At 37.4% G+C, this 26,234-nt stretch overlaps 1 protein-coding gene across 1 annotated transcript in view; it reads right to left on the bottom strand.

Moving 5' to 3' along the window:
* cacna1hb (calcium channel, voltage-dependent, T type, alpha 1H subunit b) overlaps positions 1–9,490 on the bottom strand; it is a 47,614-nt gene extending 38,124 nt beyond the window's left edge. The window contains exons 1-5 of the mRNA XM_057332321.1: positions 9,329–9,490; positions 8,948–9,081; positions 6,470–6,567; positions 5,450–5,609; positions 29–341 (exon numbers count right to left, since the gene is read on the bottom strand). Coding sequence (XP_057188304.1) covers positions 29–341; positions 5,450–5,609; positions 6,470–6,567; positions 8,948–9,081; positions 9,329–9,421 — 798 coding nt within the window. The 5' untranslated portion in view covers positions 9,422–9,490. The remainder of the gene's footprint in view (positions 1–28; positions 342–5,449; positions 5,610–6,469; positions 6,568–8,947; positions 9,082–9,328) is intronic.
* Positions 9,491–26,234: the final 16,744 nt, after the last annotated feature.

Raw genomic sequence — 26,234 nt, 5'->3', positions numbered from 1 at the left:
ATTTATATATAAAAACACACAAACACACCTGAAAAATGGCAATCCACGCATATCCGATGTTGTCAAAGTTAATGGCTCCGTTATGCGGATTATGATCGCTTGCTCTGCAGACGTTGTAATACACGTTCCAGTTCACACACCCATGATGGAGGCGCTGTTTGAAATCATGATCTGTGACATTATCAACAGTGACCTCACACCACATCCCCCCTTCCCTGCGCTGCGGGACACTGGAGCAGTGCAGCATTCCGTTCTCTTTTTCGGTTGAGCAAATGAAGGGAATGTCGTCCGACTCCTCCGGTCTGTAGTATTCATGTAGAAACTCTGAGAGATTATACTTCCTGTAGAGAGCATGCGGGGTTAGGGTACATCAGACATGACACGGGCTCATTTGGGTGCGCTACATTATTTACATTTATGCATTTGGCAGATGCTTTTATCTGAAGTGATTTACAGTGCATTTAAGGTAGATTTTATCAGTATGTGTGTTCTCTTGTGATCAAACCTGCGATCTTTGCGCTGCTACAGATGAGCTACAAGCAACTGAGATTCTGATCTTTGTTTCCGCAGAATGTTTAGAATCTTCATAACAACTTATTACATTATTAACACACACACTGGGGGTTTTCTAAGCACTTATATTTAGCAGAACTGTAACACTTATATTTGAAGAATGTTGTCAACTGCTACCCATTGACTTGCATTGGTTTCGTGTTCATACAATAGAAATAAATGGGTGCCGGTGCTGTTCAGTTACCAACTTTTTTTCAAAATATCTTCTTTTGTGTTCTGCGGAAGAAAGAACCTCAAACAGATTTGAAATGACAAGAAGGTGAGCAAATGATGACAGACTTTTCATTTTTGTGATGACAGTGCTTCACTAGGACTTTAATCCAAAAATGTGCACATTTGTGGAAATTTAGATATACTGACACACGTTTACTTCGTATTTCTTTATACAGACCCATCATTTCTATTCATTTTTCATTAAATTATGTGATGTGCTGAGTTTGAAACTCGGTTCAGCTTGTTTCTACTACTATGAGCGCTGTTATGAGCGCAGATGCCATGCCGCTTTCTCCTGGGTCCTAAAGTTCACCCATTTCTCACGACACACGCAAACAGATGATTTGCTGAATTGTGTTGTGTTTATATGAAAATCTGACTTGCTTAATCTGAACTAGGAAACTTTTACCTCATGCCCCCAACGTGCCATGACTAATATTAATGTTATTTATTTTATGTAAATCAAACAAAAGTACATTTACAGGTAAACTCAATATTAAATTTGGTTGACATCAGTACTTTTTAGAACATGTTAATAAAACCTTGATAATATCGATAGCCGTGATAATGTTGTTCACTATAATCGTGATCTGAAATTTTCACACCATTACATCTCTAACTGAAACATTTCTCAAAATGTCTTCTTTTGTGTTTTACACAAGAAAGAGTCATGTAGAGGTTTTGAACAACATGAGGGTAAATAAATGATGGCACAATTTGTATTTTGGGGTGAACTAAGCCCCCACTTTAAACACTACACTATTGCATAAACAGATCAAATGTACTGCATACCTAGAATAAATTATAAAATGCTTTGGATTAATATATCTAATAAATGCAATTATTTTACTTTCAGAATTACAACATTTGCTTACAGAATGACTTTCCTGACTTTCAAAAACTAGCATTTTTTGACATTTGCATATAAACATGCTCTTAATAATTAAAGCATAAATAAATAAATATGCATATTAACCTTAAGTCTCCCCTAAGACTTATTTGCTAAAGGTAAACCTTAATCCAGTCACCGTATTAATGCACCACAATAATTTGTGCTGGTGGAGCATTTGTTCTCCGAGTATTAACAAACAGTTTGAGCCCAAGTGAGCTTCCACTCTAATCTGCCTCACATCGTGCTTATTAAACTGAGAGAGCCAGAAGAGCTTAAAGCCCGCGCTATTAGATCATCTCGCTTTAAAAGAGGTGCTTGATGAAAATGGCCTGGAAATTGATGTTACCTTGAGTTACTTAAGTCTTAAGCAATGCGATCAGCAGTAATGCATATGGAACTTAGAGATAATTATGTTAGCAATAATGCATCGTGGGTTATCGGAATAGTTGAGACTCATAAATACACGTCGGGCAAAGAGCTGCTTAACACCGGTGTGAAATACTGTATATCCGCCGTGGTTTTTTGTTTTATTTCCCAAAGCCAGAGGTTCAGAAATGTTTATCTAAGCTGGCACATTACAACCTCATCGCTGTCATCAGTGGCCCATGGCTGGAAATATCCGAGCCGGTATACGTATGGTGTCCGCTACATACAGCTGCGGACAAAATTATTTTCCGTTTTTCTGAATTGACTATTTATAAGTATGTTTAGGTAAAATTATTATGTTTGTTTCATTTTGTGAACAACTAACAATATTTCTACCAAATTTCAAATAAAAATATCGTTTCTATGTGCATTTATTTGCAGAAAATGAAAACTAGAGAAAAGATGCTCTGTATTTTTTCAGACCTCAAATACTGCAAAGAAAAAAAGATCAGATTCACTTTTAAGCAATACAACAGTAATATTTCTACATGTATTTCGGAAACGTTCAAATTTATTTTCTTTGTGATGACCTCAATTTGTATCACAGTTTTCATGTGTCCAGGCATGCTGTCAGTCTTTCACATTGCTGATGGATGACTTTATGTCACTCCTGAGGTTTTATTTTGTTAAATTTCAACAGACACTGGACTGGAATGGCCACAATACATCTAGAAAAGCTCCACGGCAGTATTTTTACCCAAACAATAAATGCTTTGTGTTTCCAGTACCGCATCCTTGAGGTAAAACAATCCTCTCTTTTGTGACATTAAGATTATCTGTTTCACGAGCAGGTGTACCGAATGTGTTACGTAGAAAAACAACATATTAAATTAGAATATATATATATATATAAATATATAAATTAGGTGAAATTCACCGTTTAATTTTGTCTTTGTAATTGTATGGGGGTTCACGCTGCTAAATTTTGGAGGAGATGATGGGGGTGGAGGGCGCTGATATGACTGCTTCTCACAGTTTAATTGGGTCCTTAAAATTCCTGGGAACCTTGTTTGAACAGAAGACACTTCGAAAGAAAAGCCTTTTGCGAAAAACCGTTAATATTTTAAGGAAAGTAATAGAATTGTACCATTCCCAAATGGTAATTTGTCAAGACTGTTACACACCCACATGCACGCGCACGTGCATGCACAAGTTTTTAAGTTAAAAAATAATGAAAATTAATGTAGAAAGGAGTGAAGTCCCTAATGAAACAACTAATTTTGGCGGTGGACTCCAAAACTAATGAGTAGACGTGCCAACAGACAAATATTCACATCCCGTAGGACTGACTTACTAATGACAAAACGCCTACTTCACACCTGAGACAGGTGGAATGTGTACTGTACTAGACATTGATTAAAAATGGTAATAATATTAGAAAAAACTGATACTAAAACCATCACTCAATAAAAGACCAATACTTGAGTTTTCTCTGAAAGCAGACTGCAGCAGATGTGTGTGGACTGAAGTGGATATTCTTTCCGAGCGTTTTTGACAGACATGAATGCAATGCGTGTATGCACAAGAGACCTGGGTGTTTAAATAAGCAGCATCATTTGAGAGAGAAAGAGAAGCTGCAGTATTGTAACAGACATGGTTTGGATAGCGCTGGGCTTCGGGGAGGGATTTGGAGAGAAGCCGCCGTGCACCTGAACGGGTCACGGCGTCTTTCAGCAGACTGGCTTTCTGAAACGCAGTGCATCGGGGTGGACAGTTGTCAAGATGATTCACTGAAGCACATCGCTTGTGTGGATACTCATTAGTCGACTCTTTACTTTGTACAGCGTCTGTGATCAATGAGGTTGTAGTCGTGTATGTAATCTTAAGACGTATATTGTATGACAGCAGACGTAGAAAATTCATTCAGATTCAACATTTAAATTCGAGTTTGCTGTCATTCACGATCCGCTGATCCGTAAGAAATCTGTCACGGCGACTAAAAAAGTCCCTCTCTGTGTTTCTCATTACAAATATTTACTGGATTAAATACAACTTAAACTGTGTTTCAATTGCGCTTCAATTTTAAGGTGTTGAAGCTGCAATCCACAATTTCTTTAGCTCTGTTTGAAAGGTAAAATTGCACTTTTCTTTACGTGTGCTGAAGTCAAAAGGTGTCAAACTGACATTTCTCGCACTGTTTATGTACTTGCCTAACAACTGATTTTTATTTGTTTTTGAACAAAAATAACAGATTGCAGCTTTAAAATACATTTTTCCATAATGGAATGATTCAACCAAGAATTAAACATTTGTCATACTTTACTTATCCACATGTTATTCCAAACGTGTAATTTTTTTATTGAATAATAACACAATTTTCATTTTTGGGTGAACTATTCCTTTAAGAGCACCATCACACTGAAGTCCTTTCCATTGTATCCAATGCGCACAGATTTCTTTTGCTTTTAACAAATTGAGAGATCCTTAAAATTTCCTTTAAATTCTTAATAGTGGTCTTCAAAAATCTTATAGACCACTTTAAAAGCTTAAAGGGGTGGTGCAACGGTGTGTCATGCATTCTGACTTCTGTACAATGTCTTCTCATGCTTAACATGGTCAACTTGTCAAAAAACGAGTTGGGCGTATTATGTAGTATTTCTGTGCTCGATACACTCCCCCAGCGATCGTACAGGTTTTGGAAAGTTTTTTTTGAACATATAAATGTTCAAAGATGTCTGTGATTTGTTGGCAATGGGTGCGCACGTGCTTTAGTTCAGCCTACCCCTCCACCTGCACGTGCCGTATACTTTCGGAAATAATCGCACAGCTGTATCTATCTTTTACAAATGTGATCAAACTAAATACTCTTCGAAGATACGAAGTATGCAATACTGCTCTATAGGTACTCAAGATTAATATGAGATTGGCAGAAACCGCGTGTGTTAGGGCCGCTTTAAACAAAGCTGGTCCAGAAGAACTTCTTGTTTTCGTTTTTTAAACGCTATACAAATGTTTTTACAAAATACATCCAACAGAGCATTTAAAACCTGACCAAAATGTTAAAAATAATAACGATTTAACTATATGTGTAATATATGTATTTTATAATACAAATAATCAAATAAAAAAATAAACCAGAAGTGCTTCTGGACCAGTGTTTACATTCTGTGTTTTAAATTTTTTCTGCACATTTGACTTTTTTGTACACACTTATTTTTATTCTCATGGTGCCCCAGAAAAAAAATCCAAAATGAGACATCCCACAGTATTTCCAAACAGCGATTCAGATCATTTACTGTTGCGACATCATTATCGGCATCCCGGCATCCCGGTGGCTGAAATGTTGCAACGGCATGCAATTAGCATCTACTGAGAAGCTTGCGTTAAAAAACAGCTTGCACTTACATACTGACGGTCTGGTTAAGAAAGCAGCGGTTTCGCAGAAGCCCCGCCCACAGCTGCACGCCCACAATTCCAAATATAAAGAAAACAAAGAAACAAAGCAGCAAGACGTTTCCCAGCATGGGCAGAGTATCCAACAGCAGGGTCACCAGAATACGCATACCTATAAAACACAGATATACAAACATGTCACACAGGTTTGCTCAATGATGCATCACGGGATGGCAAACGCACTCAAGGAAATGACTTTGTATTGCTGATACATATGTGACCCTGGACAACAAAACCAGTCTTATGCGTCAATTTTTCGAAAAGCAATGTATTTCTGTCTTTTTCTAAAAATGTTCCCGTGCTACTTAAGACTGGTTTTGTGATCCAGGGTCACATATAAGTTTAATGTCTTTAATTTGATATTCAAAGACTTCATGAGGGCTTTCTCTGTGTCTGATGTGTATTATGTAACCAAGCCGCAAAGTGAATAGAAACACAAACATATTTGTCGCGCTTCGGCTAGCGCTCTGTGGTTTGATAATAATCGAATTGGAAACTGTACGACCAAGGGCTCCAAAATATAATACAGCTTTCCGGCACGCACACACAAAAACTTATTTGGAATGTGTTGACAATGGACCGTGCTATAAATGGTAAGCATATCCGTGCATGTCAAGAGCTTACCATCTCGCCCCACATTAAACAAAACAGACCCACACTTTTACCGTTGGAACCGATCCATGCTTGTAACACACACCAGCACCTTCCTGTCGACAGATACCGTGTGTGTGTTTTGTGTATGTTTTGCGCTTAATCAACTACAAGGACAGAATATCTATGGACGCTAAGCTGAAACAATCGGTGTCAGAGGTTGCGTTAATACATCACGGCAACTTGTGTGGATCTATAAATACAACAGCCGTGTTTTTTCTAGTCCAAATCATTTGCGTCGAATCAATAGCTGGGCTGTATAACAGCGACGCTGACAGTGAAACGAGAAAGATAAACAAAGTGAGAGTAAGCCGTACTCACTGGGAACTCTGTTGATGGCTCGTAAAGGTCTGAGAACCCGTACGGTTCTGATGGCTGAGAAACTGACATTGTGTCCGTCTAAAGAATACTCCAACATCCTAAACAATGAGAAAAACACACTTTAGGAAAATGAGTTGGACAAAAAATTACAAATATATCAAGCATATAGATTTTTACTACACGAGAATTCAAGTGTACTATTATCGCAATATCTATTAAAAAATAAACAAGTAATGCTATCAGTTCAATTCATATTAAAATTTTGTTTGTGTTATCTCTTTTTGGACCAACGAATACTCAAAATACTGTTGTGGCCAAAAAAGATGTCAGGGGGATATTTGTATAATATTTGCAGTTAACTTAAAAAAAACACTAAACTTATTGGACAACATTTTTTGGCACAAAGGCAAGCCATGACTATCAGGAAGTAAAGGTTTAATTGTGATATACACAAAAAATACACAGAAAAACAAGCTCACAGAAAATAAAGCAAACCTTGACTACAATTGTATCTATTATTAATATTTGTTAATTCTGTCCTTTGTTGTTCTCCTGGGCTACGTTTTTATAAACTTTGCACATGTGTCATTTTTTGTCAAGCCAACTAAAATTCTTCTCAAAGCTGAGCTTCAGTTTACACTCCAAACACACCAATGCAGCATGCATACAACATTTTTAATGCATCTTTTAAAAAACAAATATGTGACCCTGGATCACAAAACCAGTCTTAAGTAGCACGGGAACATTTTTAGTAAAAGACAAAAATACATTGTATGGGTCAAATTGATAGATTTTTCTTTTATGCCAAAAATCATTTGAATATTAAGTAAAGATCATGTTCCATGAAGATATTTTGTAAATTTCCTACCTTGATATATAAAAACTTTATTTTTGCGAGTGGATGGCCTGCTACAGCACCTCTGATTAACAACTTCAAAGGCAATTTTCTCAATATTTTGTTTTTTGCTCCCACAGATTCCAGAGTTTTAAACTGTTGTATCTCCGCCAGATATTGCCCTATCCTAACAACCCATACATCCATAGAAAGCTTAATAATTCAGCTTTCAGATGGGGTAAAAATCTCAATTTCGAAAAATTGACCCATAACACTGGTTTTGTTGTCCAGGGTCACATATGTCCATTCCCTGTTAAAAAAAAAACAAGCATATGCTGGTTAGGTAGGTTTTGAAGCATGGTAGCCGTTTTGTGCTGGTTTAAGCTGGTCCTAAACCAGCTCAGGGCCAGTTTAAACCAGCACATGACCAGCTTCAACCAGCTCATGACCAGTTTAAACCATCTTAAACCAGCACATGACTATTTTAAATCAGCAATTGACCAGTTTAGGACCAGCTTAAACCAGCACATGACGAGCTGAAACTAGCGCATGACCAGTTTAGGACCTGCTCATGACCAGCTTAAACCAGCTCTTGACTACCTTAACCCAGCACATGTCCAGCTTAAACCAGCACATGACCAGCTGAAACTAGCGCATGACCAGTTTAGGACCAGCTCATGACCAGTTTAAACCAGCACATGACCATTTTAGGACCAGCTCATGACCAGCTTAAACCAGCACATGACCAATTTAAACCAGCACAAACCATCTGCCATGCTTCAAAACCTACCTAACCAGCATATGCTGTTTTTTTCAACAGGGTTGTCCAAAGTTGCACATCACTTTTGGCTACAACTGAATAAAAAAAATCTTTAATGTTCTCATGAACATAAAACTCCAATGCCTAAAAGAGACTGAGACCATTTACACATAGAAAAATCCACTTCTAAGAAGTACATCAGTAACGCATAACTAAAGGTTCATCTGCTTAGAAAAGTAGTCCCAATCTAAAAGCACAATTTCAACAACAGCTCAAATCATAGACTTCTATTGTAAATCTATCCAATACAAACACATTTTTTCTTTGTTTTAACAAACCGAGGGACAAGTCCAAATTGTTTAACCAATATACTGTATTATTAGCTACCAGCATCTAAAACATAACACAATATAACATCCAACAGTTAATAGCTAACTTGCAACCACAAAACATTACTATTATAATGAGTTTTAATGAATGATCAGGCCACCACATGGTAGCTTGAGTTACGATACACAAGAAAAGCAGCAGAAATCCCCGTGTCAGCAAAACCAGAGCCAATCCCCAGAGATAAGATATAGAGGGACAGACGCAGGCAAAAAGATCATTGCCTGGTGGTAATTGTCATTCATGAGCTTAACTGTGACACATCGACTTGACATTAGAACTAGACCTGACATTAAAACTGGATCTGACATTAAACAAACACACACTCACACACACACACACACACACACACACACACACAAACACACACTCAAGACCTTGTTAGCGCATTTAACGACTCATCGGATTCTAGGAATCCATGCGCTACGTACTGGTAATGGTTTACTTTTTTAGACCCGGTGAGCGTGGCGATCGTTTCTTCGCTATGGTCACTCACCCAGCCATGACGATGAAGAGGTCAAGGCGGTTCCAGGTGTCGCCAAGGTAACATTTGGGACCAAACACCCCCAGGGCGACCATTTTAACCACCATCTCCACAGCAAAGAAGGCGAATATGAAGTCATCAAATGCCTGTGAGAAGAAAAGGAACCGTAGATTATACGTCTAAACCTAATCCAAAATCAATCATTTGCATAAACAGAAATTTACAATTTAATTACAATTAGGCATAACCCCCTGCCGTTTGTGTATGTAAGTGTTCATATGTTTTAAAAAAGCTGTTTTCAGTCTAACATAAAATGGGTAAATCAAACAATGAGAGAATAAAGAGCATGTGTGTTGTGTGTTATGTAAGCGTGTTTGCGTGAGTGTGTGTTACCTGCAGGATGCTGCACCTGTCGGAGTGGCACTCCAGGTCCTGGCAGGGCTGGAACATGCCGAGCGTGACGCAGTTGAGCAGGATCACCAGCATGCTGACGCGCTCAAACCACGTACAGCTTCAGTTAAGGTGAATACAACTCACACGTGAAAATAACAACAATTCAGGTGTACGTCACATTCACATTAAAAGCTTTGCCTCAACAATAAAACCTGGTACTGTCCTGTACTTTTTGCAACAACAACTAAAAATCCATAAACGTACTTAGTGAATCTTCTTCAGTTAACAGAGATAATAATACAGTTTTCCCTTGTTGACTGTTGTAGACTGTTGTAAACCACAAAAATGAAAGGTCTTTAACAAAACCTCTTATCTCATAAATGTCAAGCTTGAATTAAATCTAGACTCTCGTCTAGGGGTCTGTCTTTAGTGAGCCAACACGGCTAAGCTCTCAGAGCAAAATAAATAGTACAGCAGAATAATATACAACAGGTCAGAGTACAGTAGGGATGAGTAGTTTAATGTACAATAGAAAACAGAAGGGGATGAGTAGTTTAGAGTACAGCGAATTACAGTAGGTATGAGTAGTTCAAAGAACAGTAGAGTATAGTACGGTTGGTAGTTTAAAGCACATTAGCATACAGTAGGGATGAGTAGTTTAGAGCAGCAATAGTTCAAATTACAATAGTTAAGAGTATGGGAGAGTACAGTACAGATGAGTAGTTAAGATTACAGTAGAGTATAAAAGGGATGAGTACATTAAATGACATCATTTTAGAATGCAGTAGAAATAAGGTTTAGAGTAGTGAAGTACAGAAGGGATCAGTAGTTTAGTCTCCAGTAGAGGTAAGCAGTTTAAAGTACAGTAGTATACAGTAGGGATGAGTAGTTTAGAGGTGAGTAGTTTAAAGTACAGTAGTGCACAGTAGGGATGAGTAGTTTAGAGGTGAGTAGTTTAAAGTACAGTAGTGTACAGTAGGGATGAGTAGTTTAGAGGTGAGTAGTTTAAAGTACAGTAGTGTACAGTAGGGATGAGTAGTTTAGAGGTGAGTAGTTTAAAGTACAGTAGTGTACAGTAGGGATGAGTAGTTTAGAGGTGAGTAGTTTAAAGTACAGTAGTGTACAGTAGGGATGAGTAGTTTAGAGGTGAGTAGTTTAAAGTACAGTAGTGTACAGTAGGGATGAGTAGTTTAGAGGTGAGTAGTTTAAAGTACAGTAGTGTACAGTAGGGATGAGTAGTTTAGAGGTGAGTAGTTTAAAGTACAGTAGTGTACAGTAGGGATGAGTAGTTTAGAGGTGAGTAGTTTAAAGTACAGTAGTGTACAGTAGGGATGAGTAGTTTAGAGGTGAGTAGTTTAAAGTACAGTAGTGTACAGTAGGGATGAGTAGTTTAGAGGTGAGTAGTTTAAAGTACAGTAGTGTACAGTAGGGATGAGTAGTTTAGAGGTGAGTAGTTTAAAGTACAGTAGTGTACAGTAGGGATGAGTAGTTTAGAGGTGAGTAGTTTAAAGTACAGTAGTGTACAGTAGGGATGAGTAGTTTAGAGGTGAGTAGTTTAAAGTACAGTAGTGTACAGTAGGGATGAGTTGTTGAGAGTACAGAAGCTCAGAGTAGAGTAAGAACGAATTGTTTGGAGTACAGTAGAGTACCACAGAGAAGAGTAGTTTAGAGTGCAGTATAACACAAAAGGGATGTGCAGTGTAAATGACAGTATCTTACAGTATACAGTAGGATTACAGTACACAGAAGGATTTAGTAGTTTGGAGTACAGTGAAGTACAGAAGGGATAAGTGGTTAAGAGTACAGTGCAGAAGGGTACTTAAGAGTAGAGCAGAGATTAGTTGAATAGTGAAGAGTACAAAGAAAGAAGAATAAAAAAAGTGAAGTAGAAAACTGTAATGTAGAGTTAAATGAGACCACTTCGGAAAATGTAAACAGTGTGGTCCAGAAGAACTTCCCGTTTCAGTTTTTAACACTACACAAATGTTTGAACAAAATACAACCAACAGAATATTTATAATCGAATCAAAATGTTAAACAAATATCTTTAAGGTTAAGTAATATTTGTAAGAATAAATCAAAAGAACAAAATGGAAACAGAAGTGCTTCAGCGTTTACGTTTTCTACAGTGGTCTACAGGGAACCGTAGAAAACTTGATGAGTAGCACAGAGTAGAGAACTGCAGCAGTTTAAATTAAGCCCATCTTCACGTAAATGTGCCCATTTTAAACAAATCTCAATAAAACCCCCATATTACATACTTGATCAAGAGTTGACACCGTTTCCTTTATATAAGAATAAAGGTATTTTAACACAACAAAATATATATATGAATGAGCGATGATATACTGTACATAACATATTATGACATCAATAATTATTGACATCATTAAAACATCACTTATGCATGTAATGTCTGATGTTTTTCTTAATACAACATTTTCGTATTATTAATAAGTTAATGTTCATAACCATAAAACATATAATATAATCAAATGCAATAAAGGCGTTTTGTTTTCATAAGGGTGTAATTAAAAACTGCAATTACATTATTGCATTACAGAGCACGGATGCACACACATTCAGTACTGCTGTAAAACCAGCCCGTTCTCCTTACGCACTGCCACATGATCCTCATTAATCATAAACCTGTCACAGCAACATACCGCTCTCACCAACTTAATAACCACTGGAATTCCTACAGCCATGCGCGTTTACATTAGGACAAACAGAGCTCATCTACGAATTGATCAGGATTAAAAACACCCCGAAGATGTTTCCGTCTGTCACGCGGCAGTGTTTAGCTATTCAGTCCACTGCTGCTTTCTCGGGTCTTCGTATTAGTGAAACCCGTCTGGAATTCCTACAGGCTTTCCTCTCGGCTGGAACTGGGACAATGTTCCTCTCATCAAACATTTATCCAGAGCTCTGAGCCCACACTAATGCACGCAGACAACTCCAGCTCTCGTATCTCATCCTCAAGATCGCCACGGTCACATTCGTGTTGCTTCTGTTGAGAATAATGATGGTGCTGATGGGTCACAAAATAGCCATGAAGAGTGTGTTAAAAGTCATTCAGATCCTTCTATTTGGTCTCAAGTACTCAAGTTATTTTTCTGGTCACCTTCCGTTATTACAGTACATGCGCATCACATGAGTGTAAAGTAGCAACACTATATTAACTATTTTTTCTGTGTGTTTTCTGTGGTTAAAATAGGGCAACTTTACAACAACAACCCAGATAGCACAGGTACGTCTGTGCAATGTCTGCTAAAGATATGGAGACCTGGAAAACATCTGCTGTGTAAAAATATCGGATAAACGTCTTAGAAAAAAAACGTTTTACATACATTCCCAGATAGTACAGGTACGTCTGTACAATGTCTGCAAAAGATCTGGAAAAGATCTGCTGTGTTAAAACATCTGATAAACGTCTTGGAAAAAGCAGTTTTACATTCTTCTAAATCTTACAGACATCTTCTAGATGTCTATATGATGTCTGACAGGAGATACTGTATCTCAGAGACGCATTGCAGATGAGAAAACAAAAATACGTCTTGCAGATGTGAATGCAGACATCAGATAGACATCTCCCTATGTATGTGTGCAGGGTTCTAAATCATGAACGTCATAAAAGACATCTTCCAAATGACTATATGACATCTGATTGGAAATGTCTCAGAGACGTATTGCAGATGAGCAAACACTCAAATAAATGTCGCCAAAAGGTTTGTGAGCAACGGTATCAGGGAAGGTCAATTTTCCAGCATTTAGGGACGTAGTCTGTTTGGCAACTCTCTATACATTACTATCAAAAATCTTTACAGAAATAATCAATGATTTATAGAAGTCTGATTCATTTTGAGAGAATCAGTTGGAAAGTGTTCATCTACTGTACATAAAGTACTTTCAAAACATCACAGATACATTTCAGTCATTGTGCTGGATTGTATGTCTTCTACATTGTTGTGAAATATTTTATATTCATATTTAAATATTGCCGTTCTTAGATACTGTATGTTTCCGACCGCCTAGTGTATGTGCTTCTTTTGAAATCTGTATTTAATGTAAATTGCTCTGCAAGTTTTATGCTGTCACTTTAATTTAGATGAAGTAAAGGTCAGCTTGACTTTATGTACTTCAAGTATAGTTTGTAACTGGGCAAACACGGACACACAACACGCTGACACGCTTTAGTGTTAAAGCCCCAAATGCCAAAAGAAAGTGTTGAGTTCCTTGTCAAAACGCATTTGAAAATGAGCAACTCACCCACCGGTCAAATTAGTGTATTTCATAAAGTAGTCATGCACTGATACACAAAAAATCTGTCAGTGTATAATGGTCAGATATTGGGGCTTTGATGAGGCTAATACCCTGTTCAGTTCCTTGTGGAACATGTCAGCTGGTTTGTCGCTGGCAGCTGGTTAGACCACGAGTCTCATCCGAGATGGTCCACTGGCTCCAACCGGGCTAACTTCTGCCCAAGACCATGCAGCTCATCTACAGACATGACTTTTCTACAGACCATCCATGACTACCTACTGTAGAAACCAAGTTAAACCTGATCCCACGGAAAGTTGTCTAATTCTAATGTTGAAGTCAGATTGAGTCTCACGATTCAATGGATAACCAAATACTTTAACCTCAAATACACCAGAATTCAGCAACATCTAAGGAATCTGAGTAGCTGTTAACCAAACGCGCCTGCGCAGGTGCATGCAACCTGCTTATTTTTATCTTCTCGTGTTGCGGACGAATCCAAACGTAAACAAAACACACATGTATTCACACACATCATATGCTTGATACACTGATTACTCCAACAAACCATTATAAACAACTGTTCTTTACGGTTGCTTAGTAACAGTCTGGTGGCTTGGGATGTAAAGAAAAAGACAGCTGAAGAAAGCGAAGGCTCGGCAAATCAAATCAACATATCCAAAAGGTCATTTTGTGCCTGGACAGCAGGAAATCAATTTGAAGCCGAATATGAAGATATACAGTGTAGAAAGTGATATTTCCATATTATAGGCCCAAACTGGAAGAAATTATATAGAATCTTTATTTATATTTAATGTAACAATTATATATTGTTTGGGAATTTATTTTAAGTTAAGTTTTTTTTATATACAGTATTTAGACCAACGGCCACCTTGGAATCATAAGGTTCTGCATTCTGAGCAGTTTTAAGATACGGAGCTTCAAAGTTATTGTATTCCATTTCACTTTTTAAAAAAGGTGCAAAATGTACACAACATAATGTAACAAATCACATAATGTTAAAAAGTTGTTACAGAATAAGAACATGTGAGTAACTCAATTTTGACAAAAAGGTTAGATACTCTAACCGTCTGATCTCTTCCGTCAACACCTGACTGATCAGTTCTGACTTCTCACTTTTCTACTCTTTCAAAAAAAAAAACCTTAGCTCTGTATACTGTGATAGGCTATATGAGACCAATTTTCTTTTATTGCACTTATGCTTTTTGTTGTCCTTATGTTGTTCCAATTGCTTCCATTGTTTCCCTCATCTGTAAGTCGCTTTTTATAAAAGCGTCTGCTAAATGACTAAATGTAAATGTAATACCCTAGAACCTTACAATTCAAAGATGACAATACAGTACATTAGTGGCCAAAAGTCCAGATGACATATCTGTACAAAAAAGCAAACATCAGCATATCCAAAAATGCAACAAAAAATCTCAACACCAAATGCTTAAAGGAAATAATGCAAACAATGAAACCACTTTTTTTTTTAAATCTTTAACAATAAATTTATATAAAAGGACAAGATGTCGAAATTCCAAAGCTGGACATCACTATGGCCACTACTGTCAATTTTACAGTAAAACTGATTTGATTCTATAAACCAGAATTATGTTGTCAATCATATGATATGCAATAAAATGTACAAAAAATCTCAACACCAAATGCTTAAAGGAAATAATGCAAACAATGAAACCACTTTTTTTTTTAAATCTTTAACAATAAATTTATATAAAAGGCCAAGATGTCGAAATTCCAAAGCTGGACATCACTATGGCCACTACTGTCAATTTTACAATAAAACTGATTTGATTCTATAAACAAGAATTATGTTGTCAATCATATGATATGCAATAAAATGTACATTTACACCTGGCAGACCCTTTTTAAAGCGACTTAAGGCGGGCGCACACTGTGCGATTCAAAATAATCTGTCATGATTGTTGCTTGTCACACTATATGAACATGATCCCAGATATAAGCCACGTTACACCGTGTCTACACCAGACATGACCGACGCGATGCGTCACGACAAAAGACATTAGAAACGCATTAGAACCCATTATAATTTTAAACTTTGTCCACACTGGATGCGGCGCAACAAACCCATTAGAACGAACCGTGTGTCGTGTTGCACCAGTCGGTCCGGTGTAGACACGGTGTCAAACTGTTCGGATCTCAGTTATCATTAATGCCAGAGTTTTCCGTCATCACAAAAAGTGTTTGAAGTCCTAAAAGTGTTTTACTAAACTGTCATGTTTACGAAGTAGCCGTTTACCTGGCATTTGTATTTCCAGTGCTCTCTCTTTCCAGGTTGCTTCATTTTTTACCCTGTCATGGTAAAGTGGTGAGGAAACGTCATATAAACGTTCCTTTTCTCTCCACAACTCCACACAAGCTTTGTTAAGCGATTAAAGACTACAGATTTTGGCCTAGGATTTTAGGAATCGTTTAGCATTTTCAAAATGTGTCGAAATCAAACAGTGTGCGCTCGCCTTTACAGTCGCAATCAAAGTATCAGTGTGTGTGTGTGATTCCTGGGAATCAAACCCACAACTTTTGCATTGCTTATGTATTGTTCTAATAACTGAGCTACAAGCACACATACAATTCACCAATAAGATATAAGATGCCGAGCTACATAATGAATATAGTCATGGCTGAAAGGTAATGTTAGTGATTATGCAAGATGTCAAACTAGCGTTCACAAAAAAGAACAGAGAGACAAGAAGCTTCAAACATTAAAGTAGCTCTGGTATGAGAAAGATCAGTTGCCTGGATGAGAAGTCACTTAGTCAGCGTTTCCAAGGCCAACGGTGATTGTTCTTAAATACTTGACCATTAAATTGACCAATCAGCATCAAGTATTCTAGAGAGCCGTAATAACGGCAATTACAGAGCCATTAACTGCCAGCTAATCTCATGTACATAACGTTCACATCTGTACTAAAGACCTCTGTTGTCCATTGCAACTTACAAAAACACAATCCACGATTAAAATTATTAGCAACTCTGTGAGCTTACTATCAACGAAACAAATGTTTTAAGTCATCATAACTGCGTGGGATGATACAATTAGCTGATTTCTTGGAGGGAGGCAAGCAGAAAGGCCAGCGAATAGCGACTATGTCCTGTCCAAGGAACAGACACAAAAGAGAGAGGCAGAGAGAGTAGAAAACACAGATAGTGACTGAGATCAAGAGCCAGACAAAACAGAGACAGAAAAGAGAGACCAATTACGGTAGCTTCCGATTCTCGCGTTACCATGGGAACCTCCCCCTGGAACTTCGTGGGAAAGAGCAGTTCCGCTCCCCGAGGACACGCGGACTCACACGCGCTTATGAATTGTGATGAAGCAACGTGAACCACTGAACTACGCCTGTCACACTGTGATCTACGTTCCAAACAGTGAGTATGACAGAAAAATGCTTCGACATGAAATTCTGTCTAGTGAACAAGATTCATAACTAGACTAGAATAATTAAAACAGCTTGAATTCTTTGAACGGAGGCGACATTTCATTTCACCGACCCGCTGCATTATTGGGTACTTTTTGCAACCCAATGCTGCATTTATTGGGACAAATGCTGAAAATAATACCCATACATTTTCATAGCTCAAAAGAGAAAAAAACAAATGTTCAGCACTGCTGATCAAGTACTGTATGAGCAATCCTTTTGAAATATGTTTGTTCCCTGCTACAGACATTAAATATAAAAACAATATGCCTCGAAAGAGTCGTTTGCTTCTTTATTTGACTTTGAAACTGGAATTGCACACCATGTCTTCACTAAAGGAGCCACTGCCTCACAGCTATAGACGGCAGAAAAACTGTTGTTTATGAATTATTTCAATACCACCGTTTCCACGCTCGGATGAATTAATCCAAACACGATGGGCCGCATCTAGTCTACAAAAATTCTGGATTATAATGACTTTATTGCAGGGTTGAGAATCGAGAATTGAAACAGTTCCACTATCGGTTCTTATGTTCTGCACTCAGACTGATGTGGACAGAACAGCTGCATTTTAATTTACATAATGACATTAGCTAAAACTTTTCTTATTTTAACTCTACATTTACTTCCTTTGAAACCAAATAAAAACAGCTTTTTTATGTACATATTAAGAGCCTATAAACCTAAAACTCATTCTTCATATAGGGCTCTTACACGATTAATCGCAATTAATCGTATCCAGAATAAAAGTTTGAGTTTACATACTATGTATTTAAGAAAAATATAAAATATGAAATGAATACATGCATATATATAATTTAAATTATATATAAATATTAATAGATACATGCAGATATTTCTTAAATATAGACATGTCTGTGCACGAGTTTATAAACACAAAATAAATATGCAGAGTACACAGTAGGGATGTAACGATTCACCGTGAGCCGGTTGAAAATCGGTTATAATGAGTGACGATTCAAATCGGTTGAGGTGTGAACTGAATCGCAATACATTTTTTGAACAGCAGGGGCCGCTATTTTCACTGCAAATCTAAACGTGGACATGCTGATATTCCTTAAATGCAAAAAAATCCAAGAAAAGCTCAGACAGTACTAGTTTGTTTATATTAAAGAGACGTTTTCTATTATTAATTTGTTATAAAATTGCAGTTTAGTTTTGTTATTTGAAATAAAACATTATTTTATTATACAAAGAAACGTGAAGCATTTAAGAAATAATGCAAGGGAAGTTGTTCATTTCTAATTTGTTTCAACTCATTTTGTAAAAATAAATCGTGAGTAAATCGTGAATAAATCGCATCGTGAGATCAGAATCGTGACTCGCATCGCGAGCTGAGTGAATCGTTACATCCCTAGTACACAGACATTTATTCTCGATACAAATGAATCGTGATTAATCGTGGAACAGCCCTAATTAAACACGATTGTTTTTCACTAATGCAAGCACTCATGTTAAGTTTAAGAAATGCAAATCAACTAGTGAAAAGTCTAGACCAAATAGACGCACGATTTTTACATTTAAAGTCAGGACAACATATATGATACCGTGCCTTTAAAATTTAGTTGATCAAATATTTAGCGGTTGTCAAATATTTATAAATGATCAATTAATCGATTGCCATAATTTAAACGAATAAGTTGATTAATCGACAACCAATGAGCTTAAACAAAAAGCATTGAGCAATAGTGTGAACGGATGGCAGAAAAACTCAAAACTGCATATAAAATGTACAAGACTAGGTCAGATATGTTTCTCTAAATCAGACATGCCTTCAGATCAATTTCTGTATTTTTGATATCATAAAAAAAATTTCAAACAAGCGACCATAAACCTTTAAATTGCAATGTACATCACGCACCATTGCAGACGCTTCTATTATACTTTAAAGCTCTCCATATGCGTTTTATGGTATTAATGATTAATCGATTATTTCATCAATAACTTAATGATAATCAATTCATAATATTGTTGAAAATGTACATCTCTACTGTATATGAAATTCAACTCTAACTGATGCAGCAAAACTATTTTTTAGACCTGTGTGTGTTTTGCTGGTATTGCCTCACAACATTTGTGCTTACTATGGCACAGTTTCCCCCCGCTGCAGTCAGTCAGGAGCTGTGGAGGGGGCTTTACCCACATTTCAGTGTTTTGTTGATGTAAGCTCACTTTGCATTTACCCGGAAAAGCAGAGAACAGTACAATGCGATGCATCACACACTTCCTGCGATTTTACAGTATGTCTAAACAGTTTGCACCATGCTGCAATGCAGTAACACTTCTAACGCGGGCAGGTTTGGGACATTTCTCACACACCTTTGTTAGATGACATCGGGAGAATAGAATGCCCCTTAAATGTGCACTACCACTCAGGGGTCAGGCTGTGGGGAACTGTTGGATGATACTGAGCACATCTGTCATAGGTAAGCATGATAGACACACAACACAAACTGTATGCATTTCATAATCACATAAAAGGCACATTAGAAGGTACGGAATGCAAACAGAAAGCAATGAGAGCATTAATCTTTGAGACTGGAACATCAGTTAAGAAATTATTTAAATATACTAAAAATATGTGCAGATGCAAATGTGTATGTGTATGTGTGTATATATGAATGAACACACATATTTATCAAACAAATTCTGAAAAACTTTCTAAACAAATGCTAAAAACTTTCAATATCGCTATGCAGATAATTCACACAGATTGCATGTGTGAGAGAGAGAGAAAGAGATAAAGAGAGTTACATAAGATTACATTATGTTTCATGAATTGAAAACCATACATTGACTGTGGACATGGAGTCATGAAGTCTAATTTTATGATTGTAACCTCTCTCTCTCTCTCTCGCTCTCTCTCTCTCTCTCTCTCTCTCACACACGCATCTAGTGGTGAAGTTGCGAATTGCAACCAACGGCTCACTTCACCCATCCGTTTCGAAGCACTATGGCGTCTGACACAGAATAAGATACCGTCATGTTTTCGCTCCTTTGCAAAAGGAGATAACGTATTTACGAACTGTATTGTTGCATCCTTAGCTCATTCTAAGGTAATAAAAAGTTTTTATTCACCTCTGAAGACATAGTTATGCATAATATATTGCATTACTGTCAATAGATCCTCCAAAAAATTACACACAGCACCTTTAAACTGTTTTTGCATTTGTCTTTAAAAATGGTTTCTATGTGGAAAGTTTAACTTATAGTATAGTCTTGGCATATTTTTGTAAATGGTGCTAGTCGTCAAAATTTTGTAAGCAGACGTGAAGTTAGTGAAAGACAACAAAGGAGGTAATACATCTGACAGTTTTGGCACCAGTGCTGTCCAATTATTGATATGACATTCATTCAACCTACAAACCATATACATTAATCAGAAGAACCTAAATGTTTTCAATCTTCAAAGAACCTTAGCCAACTCAAACACAGGGCCTAAAGAGCAAAACAATGTTTTATGATGAGGAAATGTATCCTTAAAGTTAAAATGATAAACCTTTCGTTTTTTTATTTAATTTTGAGTGCACAAGCACGTAAATCTCTGTGGCATGCATTGTGCATAAGTGAATGTCAACAACAGAATTAATTTATCAAAGACGCAGCAAAAAATCAGATGCACAAGCAAATGTTGAAACGTGTTTTAGTACAGGAGTACAATTTGAGGTGAACTAAGAATCTGTTGTGCGACCCCTAAAGAAACCTGTCCATCTCTTCACATTTTGCAGTTATGTTTTCTTTAAAAACTTTGCAGACTAAAACAATCCAATATATTGTATTCTTTCCAGAACAGAGATGGTGATGTGGGGGGACTCGCACTACATGGCTAAAAGCTCATAACCATGAATATCAAAAATGGCATAAAACACAGAAGAGACGTTTTAAGGGTTTCCTTAGCACAAATATCAAATTCACACTAAAGCATTTGTGTATATGTGTGCATCAGGTGTGTGTGTGTGTTTGTACCTGGTAAACCCTACGGTATGGGGACAAAATGTCCCCACAAAGATGGCAATATCCAAAATCCTTGTCCTTGTGGGGAAATTTTTTTAGTCCCCATGAGGAAACAAGCTTATAAATCATACAGAATTAACTTTTTTGAAAATCTAAAAGAGCAGAAATTTTTGTGTGATTGTTAGGGTTAGGGAATATGATATACAGTTTGTACAGTATAAAAACCATTGCGTCTATGGAATGTCCCCATAAAACATGGAAACCCAACATGTGTGTGAGTGTGTGTGTGTGTGTGTGTGTGTGTGTGTGTGTGTGTGTGTGTGTGTGTGTGTGTGTGTGTGTGTGTGTGTGTGTGTGTGTGTGCGTATGTGTGCGCATGTGTGTGTACCTGTGTGTGTGTGAAATGAAAAGGAAGAGAAATCTGGCTGATATTGGAGAGTTAATTAAATTGTGTGAGTAANGTGTGTGTGTGTGTGTGTGTGTGTGTGTGTGTGTGTGTGTGTGTGTGTGCGTGTTTGTATATGTGTATGTGTGCGCATGTGTGTGTACCTGTGTGTGTGTGAAATGAAAAGGAAGAGAAATCTGGCTGATATTGGAGAGTTAATTAAATTGTGTGAGTAAATGTCACACAGTATTAGAGACAAGCTGCTCTCTCTGTCATCTACACACACGCTCACAATTAGATATGAACTCCGGGAGGTTTATTAAAGCAGGAGACTGAGGCGGAGAGATTTACCGACAACAACGCACACACACAAACATGGACAAGACAGTTCAGGATCAATGCAAAGCACCTGAAAGAAAAACTGAAAATGCTTATAAAAAATTTTAAGTGGTTCATTTTAAAAGTTCACATGTCTTTTCTGCCTTCATAGATAAAATGATTGCAAATGTGACTCGAAGAGACACAATCCTCCAGGCAAGAAACTGGGTAAATTACAATAGAGGACTTGAAGTGGAGGCGGGATGCCGAAAATAAAAATGTTTCTGAAACTTTGGAGGAGATATACATGATATTACTAAGATGTTTTTTTCATGGAGAAAAGTCTGAGAATTACAATAAGCAAAATCAATTTTTGCAAAAGCCAAACAAACTGCGCTCCGTTTAATCTTAAGATATATTTCTGAGAAATCAAAAGCTCTCATACTTGAGTTTTCTTATGTACGTACTGCTTCAAATGTCATATTTTAAGAACATATAAAAATGATTGTTTGGAAAACATGTGTTACAGAGAATCTCATATAAAGGAAGGATCCCCCATGAGAAAGCTCTATAAACAGCAAGAAAATGCACTTACATTCAGTCTGGCTTTTATAAATCTGTCTCTGGCACTTTTATGAGCGCTGTTTTGTCGTTCTGGGTATCCAATTTTTGGCTCGGCACAAAGCGGTTACATACTGTTCTGACAGAGCAGCGCTTGCTAATCCATCAGTACCTCATTTGAACATTCAAATGCAGGAAGGCATTGGCTAATTTCCTTTCGACTGTGTACTGTGGGCTTAGATGGGATTTGCGGGTGACATCACTAAGGAAAGAGCTCAAGGACCGAATTTGGTGACATATGCTACCTTCTCTCTGTAACCCAAACAACTGGTTCAGCGAGAACTTTTATTAGCAGGGTAAAACTCAAACAGTCGGAACTTGCCACAGGCGCTGAGTATCTCTAAGACTCAACTTTTCCCTCTGGAGTATCTGGGACTCCACACTGGAGAGTGACATGAGCTTTCGTCCTTAGATATTTGACAGACGCCGTGAAGTCTGTCGCTTGTAACTTTAACACCAGCGAGGCATACATCTGGATCAGACGGGCTGTCCGCCAAAGACTGAGCTTAATGATTATATTAAAGTGAATATTATAGAGTAGCGTGACAAATGGTACGATAATATTTACAGTAGCAATACTTGTTGTATACAAAATGTTGAGTTGCCACGAAACCAGAAAGAACCTTTAAAGGAAGTCTGAGACGAGTTTAACACACTTTAATGTATTACAGTAGCAGTAATGATAACAATTACAGGCTAATCCACCATACTGTAGTTTATTTGTTTTAGTTAAATGGACAGTTCCACAAAAAATGAGAATTCTTTCATCATATATTTACCCTCATGTCATTTCAAACCTGTATGACATTCTATCTTCTGAAGAACACTAAAGAAGATATTTATAAGAATGTTGGAACTGAACATTGGCTCTACCCGTTGACTTGCATTGGTTTTGTGTTCATACAATAGAAGTGAATGGGTATCGCCGTTGCTCGGTTATCAACATTCTTATAAAAATCTTCTTTTGTGTTCTGCGGACAAATGAAAGTCATACAGGTTCGAAGGCTCTAGCGATTGCACGCGTGACTCCTTTTTCAAGTAAACAACCTCAACTTCCTTTAAAACTACAAATTATACTAACATTTGCCAAGAAACCAAATTCTGCAATCAAAAGTCAAAGACGTCTGTAAAAAACATTTCTCATCATATTCTTCCTACACTAACTTTTACTGAATATCCAACATAAACTCATGACAATTCATAACTAATTTACAAAATGGCTAATTCAAATGAATTTGAAATCTCATACATCGCATACATAATGTAAAGAACATTCTGTAAAAATTTAACCTTGATATCTTTCATTTTGACAGAGTATATAGACACATCAAAGATTGAAATCACGTAAAATGAATGACTGAAATCAAACTTTGAAGCTTATCTCTTAATTACATTCGGAGACTTTAGCCAGGCAGGGTCAGAAATACTCTAATACCTATAAACACCTCTAGTTGTTTCTGCAGAGATAAGTGAACGTATTTAAAACCCGAAACAAATTACACACTTCACCTTTAAGTCTCGCGAGCTATAGACCGAGCAACCTCTGAGCAATGAAATGTTCCTCTGGGCACAGACGCACACTTATAGGACATTCCCTGACTCATAATTTTAGCATCATCAACAGTTACCGCCATTTTTCTTTGACACTGAACCCTGGGACACGCTGTAACCCCACAGTATGACTAATGATGCTGCTTGTTAGCATACGGAACGTGTGACTGCAGGTGAACGGGTGTTAGCTGGACAGGGAGAAAGTAAAAGTGTTTGTATTTAATAAGACAAAGTGCCTCTTTTCATAAAGAGGAGAATGACTGATGAATGACTGAAACCGCAGCATTCATTTAAACTTGGAACCCCTCGCAAGGACATCGCTAAGGAAACTCTCTCTGCCTCTCTCTCCTCTCCTGAACATACATCATTCTCATCTTTCAATTCGAACTTCGCTTTCATCAGTAAAATTAAATTTTCCCAACTTTGGCCAGAAAGCCTGGGCCTTTTTTCCTGCATGCAATCTATCCGTCCATTCATGTGAAGACTATTAAGCTTTTAGCAGGAACTTGGCACTTTGCATATAGATGCAGCACCCCCCAACATACCTTACACTTTACTCTCTAAAAAGAATCACATTAACGCAAATCCCATTTTCATTGATCTTTTGAAATATGAGCTAGATGCACTACACAAGCTAGACTTTCTTAGGTAAATCTATGAGTAGTACTTGTAGGAATTCGTATAGTATTCGTATAGTCCAAGCACATACATATGCTTTGTTCATATATGAATAGTTTGGACACTGATGCAATATCACCATTTTTCTTTTTTCCGATGCGAAAAGGTTAGCCAAACAAAACAGTTTTTACATGTTTCAAAGGTGCACAACTGCCAAAAGTACACTGACAAAATGTTAAAGGTCCAATGTAGGAAATTTAGGGGCATCAAGCGGTGAGGTTGCAAATTGCAACCAATGGCTCACTCCACCCCTCACCCCTGCCTTTCGAAGCACTGTGGTGGCTGACACAGACTAAGATGTCGCCACGTTTTCGCTTCTTTGCCGATTGAGCTAATGCACGAAACATGCTCCGTAGAGCAGTTTGTCCGCTTAGGGCTACTGTAGAAACAACATGGCGAATTCCATGCAAGGGGACCCGTGCTGTGTGTAGATAGAAATAGCTCATTCTAAGGTACTAAAAAACATAACGCTTCATTATGTAAGTTCTTTATACACCACTAAAGACATACGTAGTTATGTATATTATATCGCATTTCTGTCAATAGATCCTCCAAAAAATGTGACATTTGACCTTTAAATGCTTTCTCTTTGGATGAAAGCATCTAAATGTAATGTGAATGAAAAACGTTCACGTAAAACCAAATCACACCTTAAAAAGGACTGAACTGTACAAGCTTCAGCCTCTTGAAATAAAACAAAATCCTCCTGCGAATCAAAAATGTTTCATTTCCTCACGCCATCAAGTAAGTTTTATGCGATGTGTTGCCATGTTGTCGTCGCAGTAAAGAACATTTTAATTGAGGGTTCCTGCGGATGAGGTCTGACATGTCGCTGTTTTAATGAGCTGTGAATGCGATCAAATGATCCGATGACTAAAAAGCAGAGACAGGGGTCATTACAGCCGACATACACCCTCTGCTCCGAGTGTACACTGCAAACCTCGGCTCAATGGGACATGTGATTTTCATGTTTAAATGCACACTGTGCTTTGCAAGACACCCTTCAAAGCCAATTTGTTTAACTTAATTGCAAAACCTGAATCGAAAATCGTATGTTTAGAAAACAGCGCAATGTTCACACACACTGTTAAGTTGTGATTTTAGCATTTCCTTTCAAGATGATTGGCTTCGGGTTGTTTGGTTTAACAGGATAATACTTGTGCAGTTTGCAATTTGGTGTCAGAGATTCTCATTTGGACTGATTAGATTGAACGTTCCCTTTTTTAAACCACTCCAATTTGGCTTTGTTTTGGGAATCCTGCCTCCAAAATACAGTTTTTTGTAGGGTTTTTTATCAATTCTCGGTTCTATTTTAACAAGATGCCCCAGTCGTTGCTGATGAAAGGCAGTTCCACAGCATGAGGCCATTGTAGGCAGGTATGTTGTGTTTGAGGTGTGGGGTGGAGATTTGTGCCACACATATTGCTTCATTCTTGGTCTCCTCTGACCGTAAAAGCTTTTCCAGCATCACAGCTGGGTCACTATGCTTTTACAAAACGCCAGACATGCTGTCGTGGGGTCCTAATTTACACCTCTGCTTTAATATATCTCGTGTTTGTTTATGGCTAGTTTGTATTATCACAACTCTGCTTTAGAATAAGAACCGACATAATGACTGTGTAGCAGTTAACAATAACAATTCACAAGAGGAGGG

The sequence above is a fragment of the Triplophysa rosa genome, linkage group LG4 (assembly GCF_024868665.1).
Source record: "Triplophysa rosa linkage group LG4, Trosa_1v2, whole genome shotgun sequence".
In the NCBI taxonomy this organism is placed as follows: Eukaryota; Metazoa; Chordata; class Actinopteri; order Cypriniformes; family Nemacheilidae; genus Triplophysa; species Triplophysa rosa.
The sequence above is the reverse complement of the archived record's forward strand: the minus strand, read 5'-3'. Positions and strand labels throughout refer to the sequence as shown.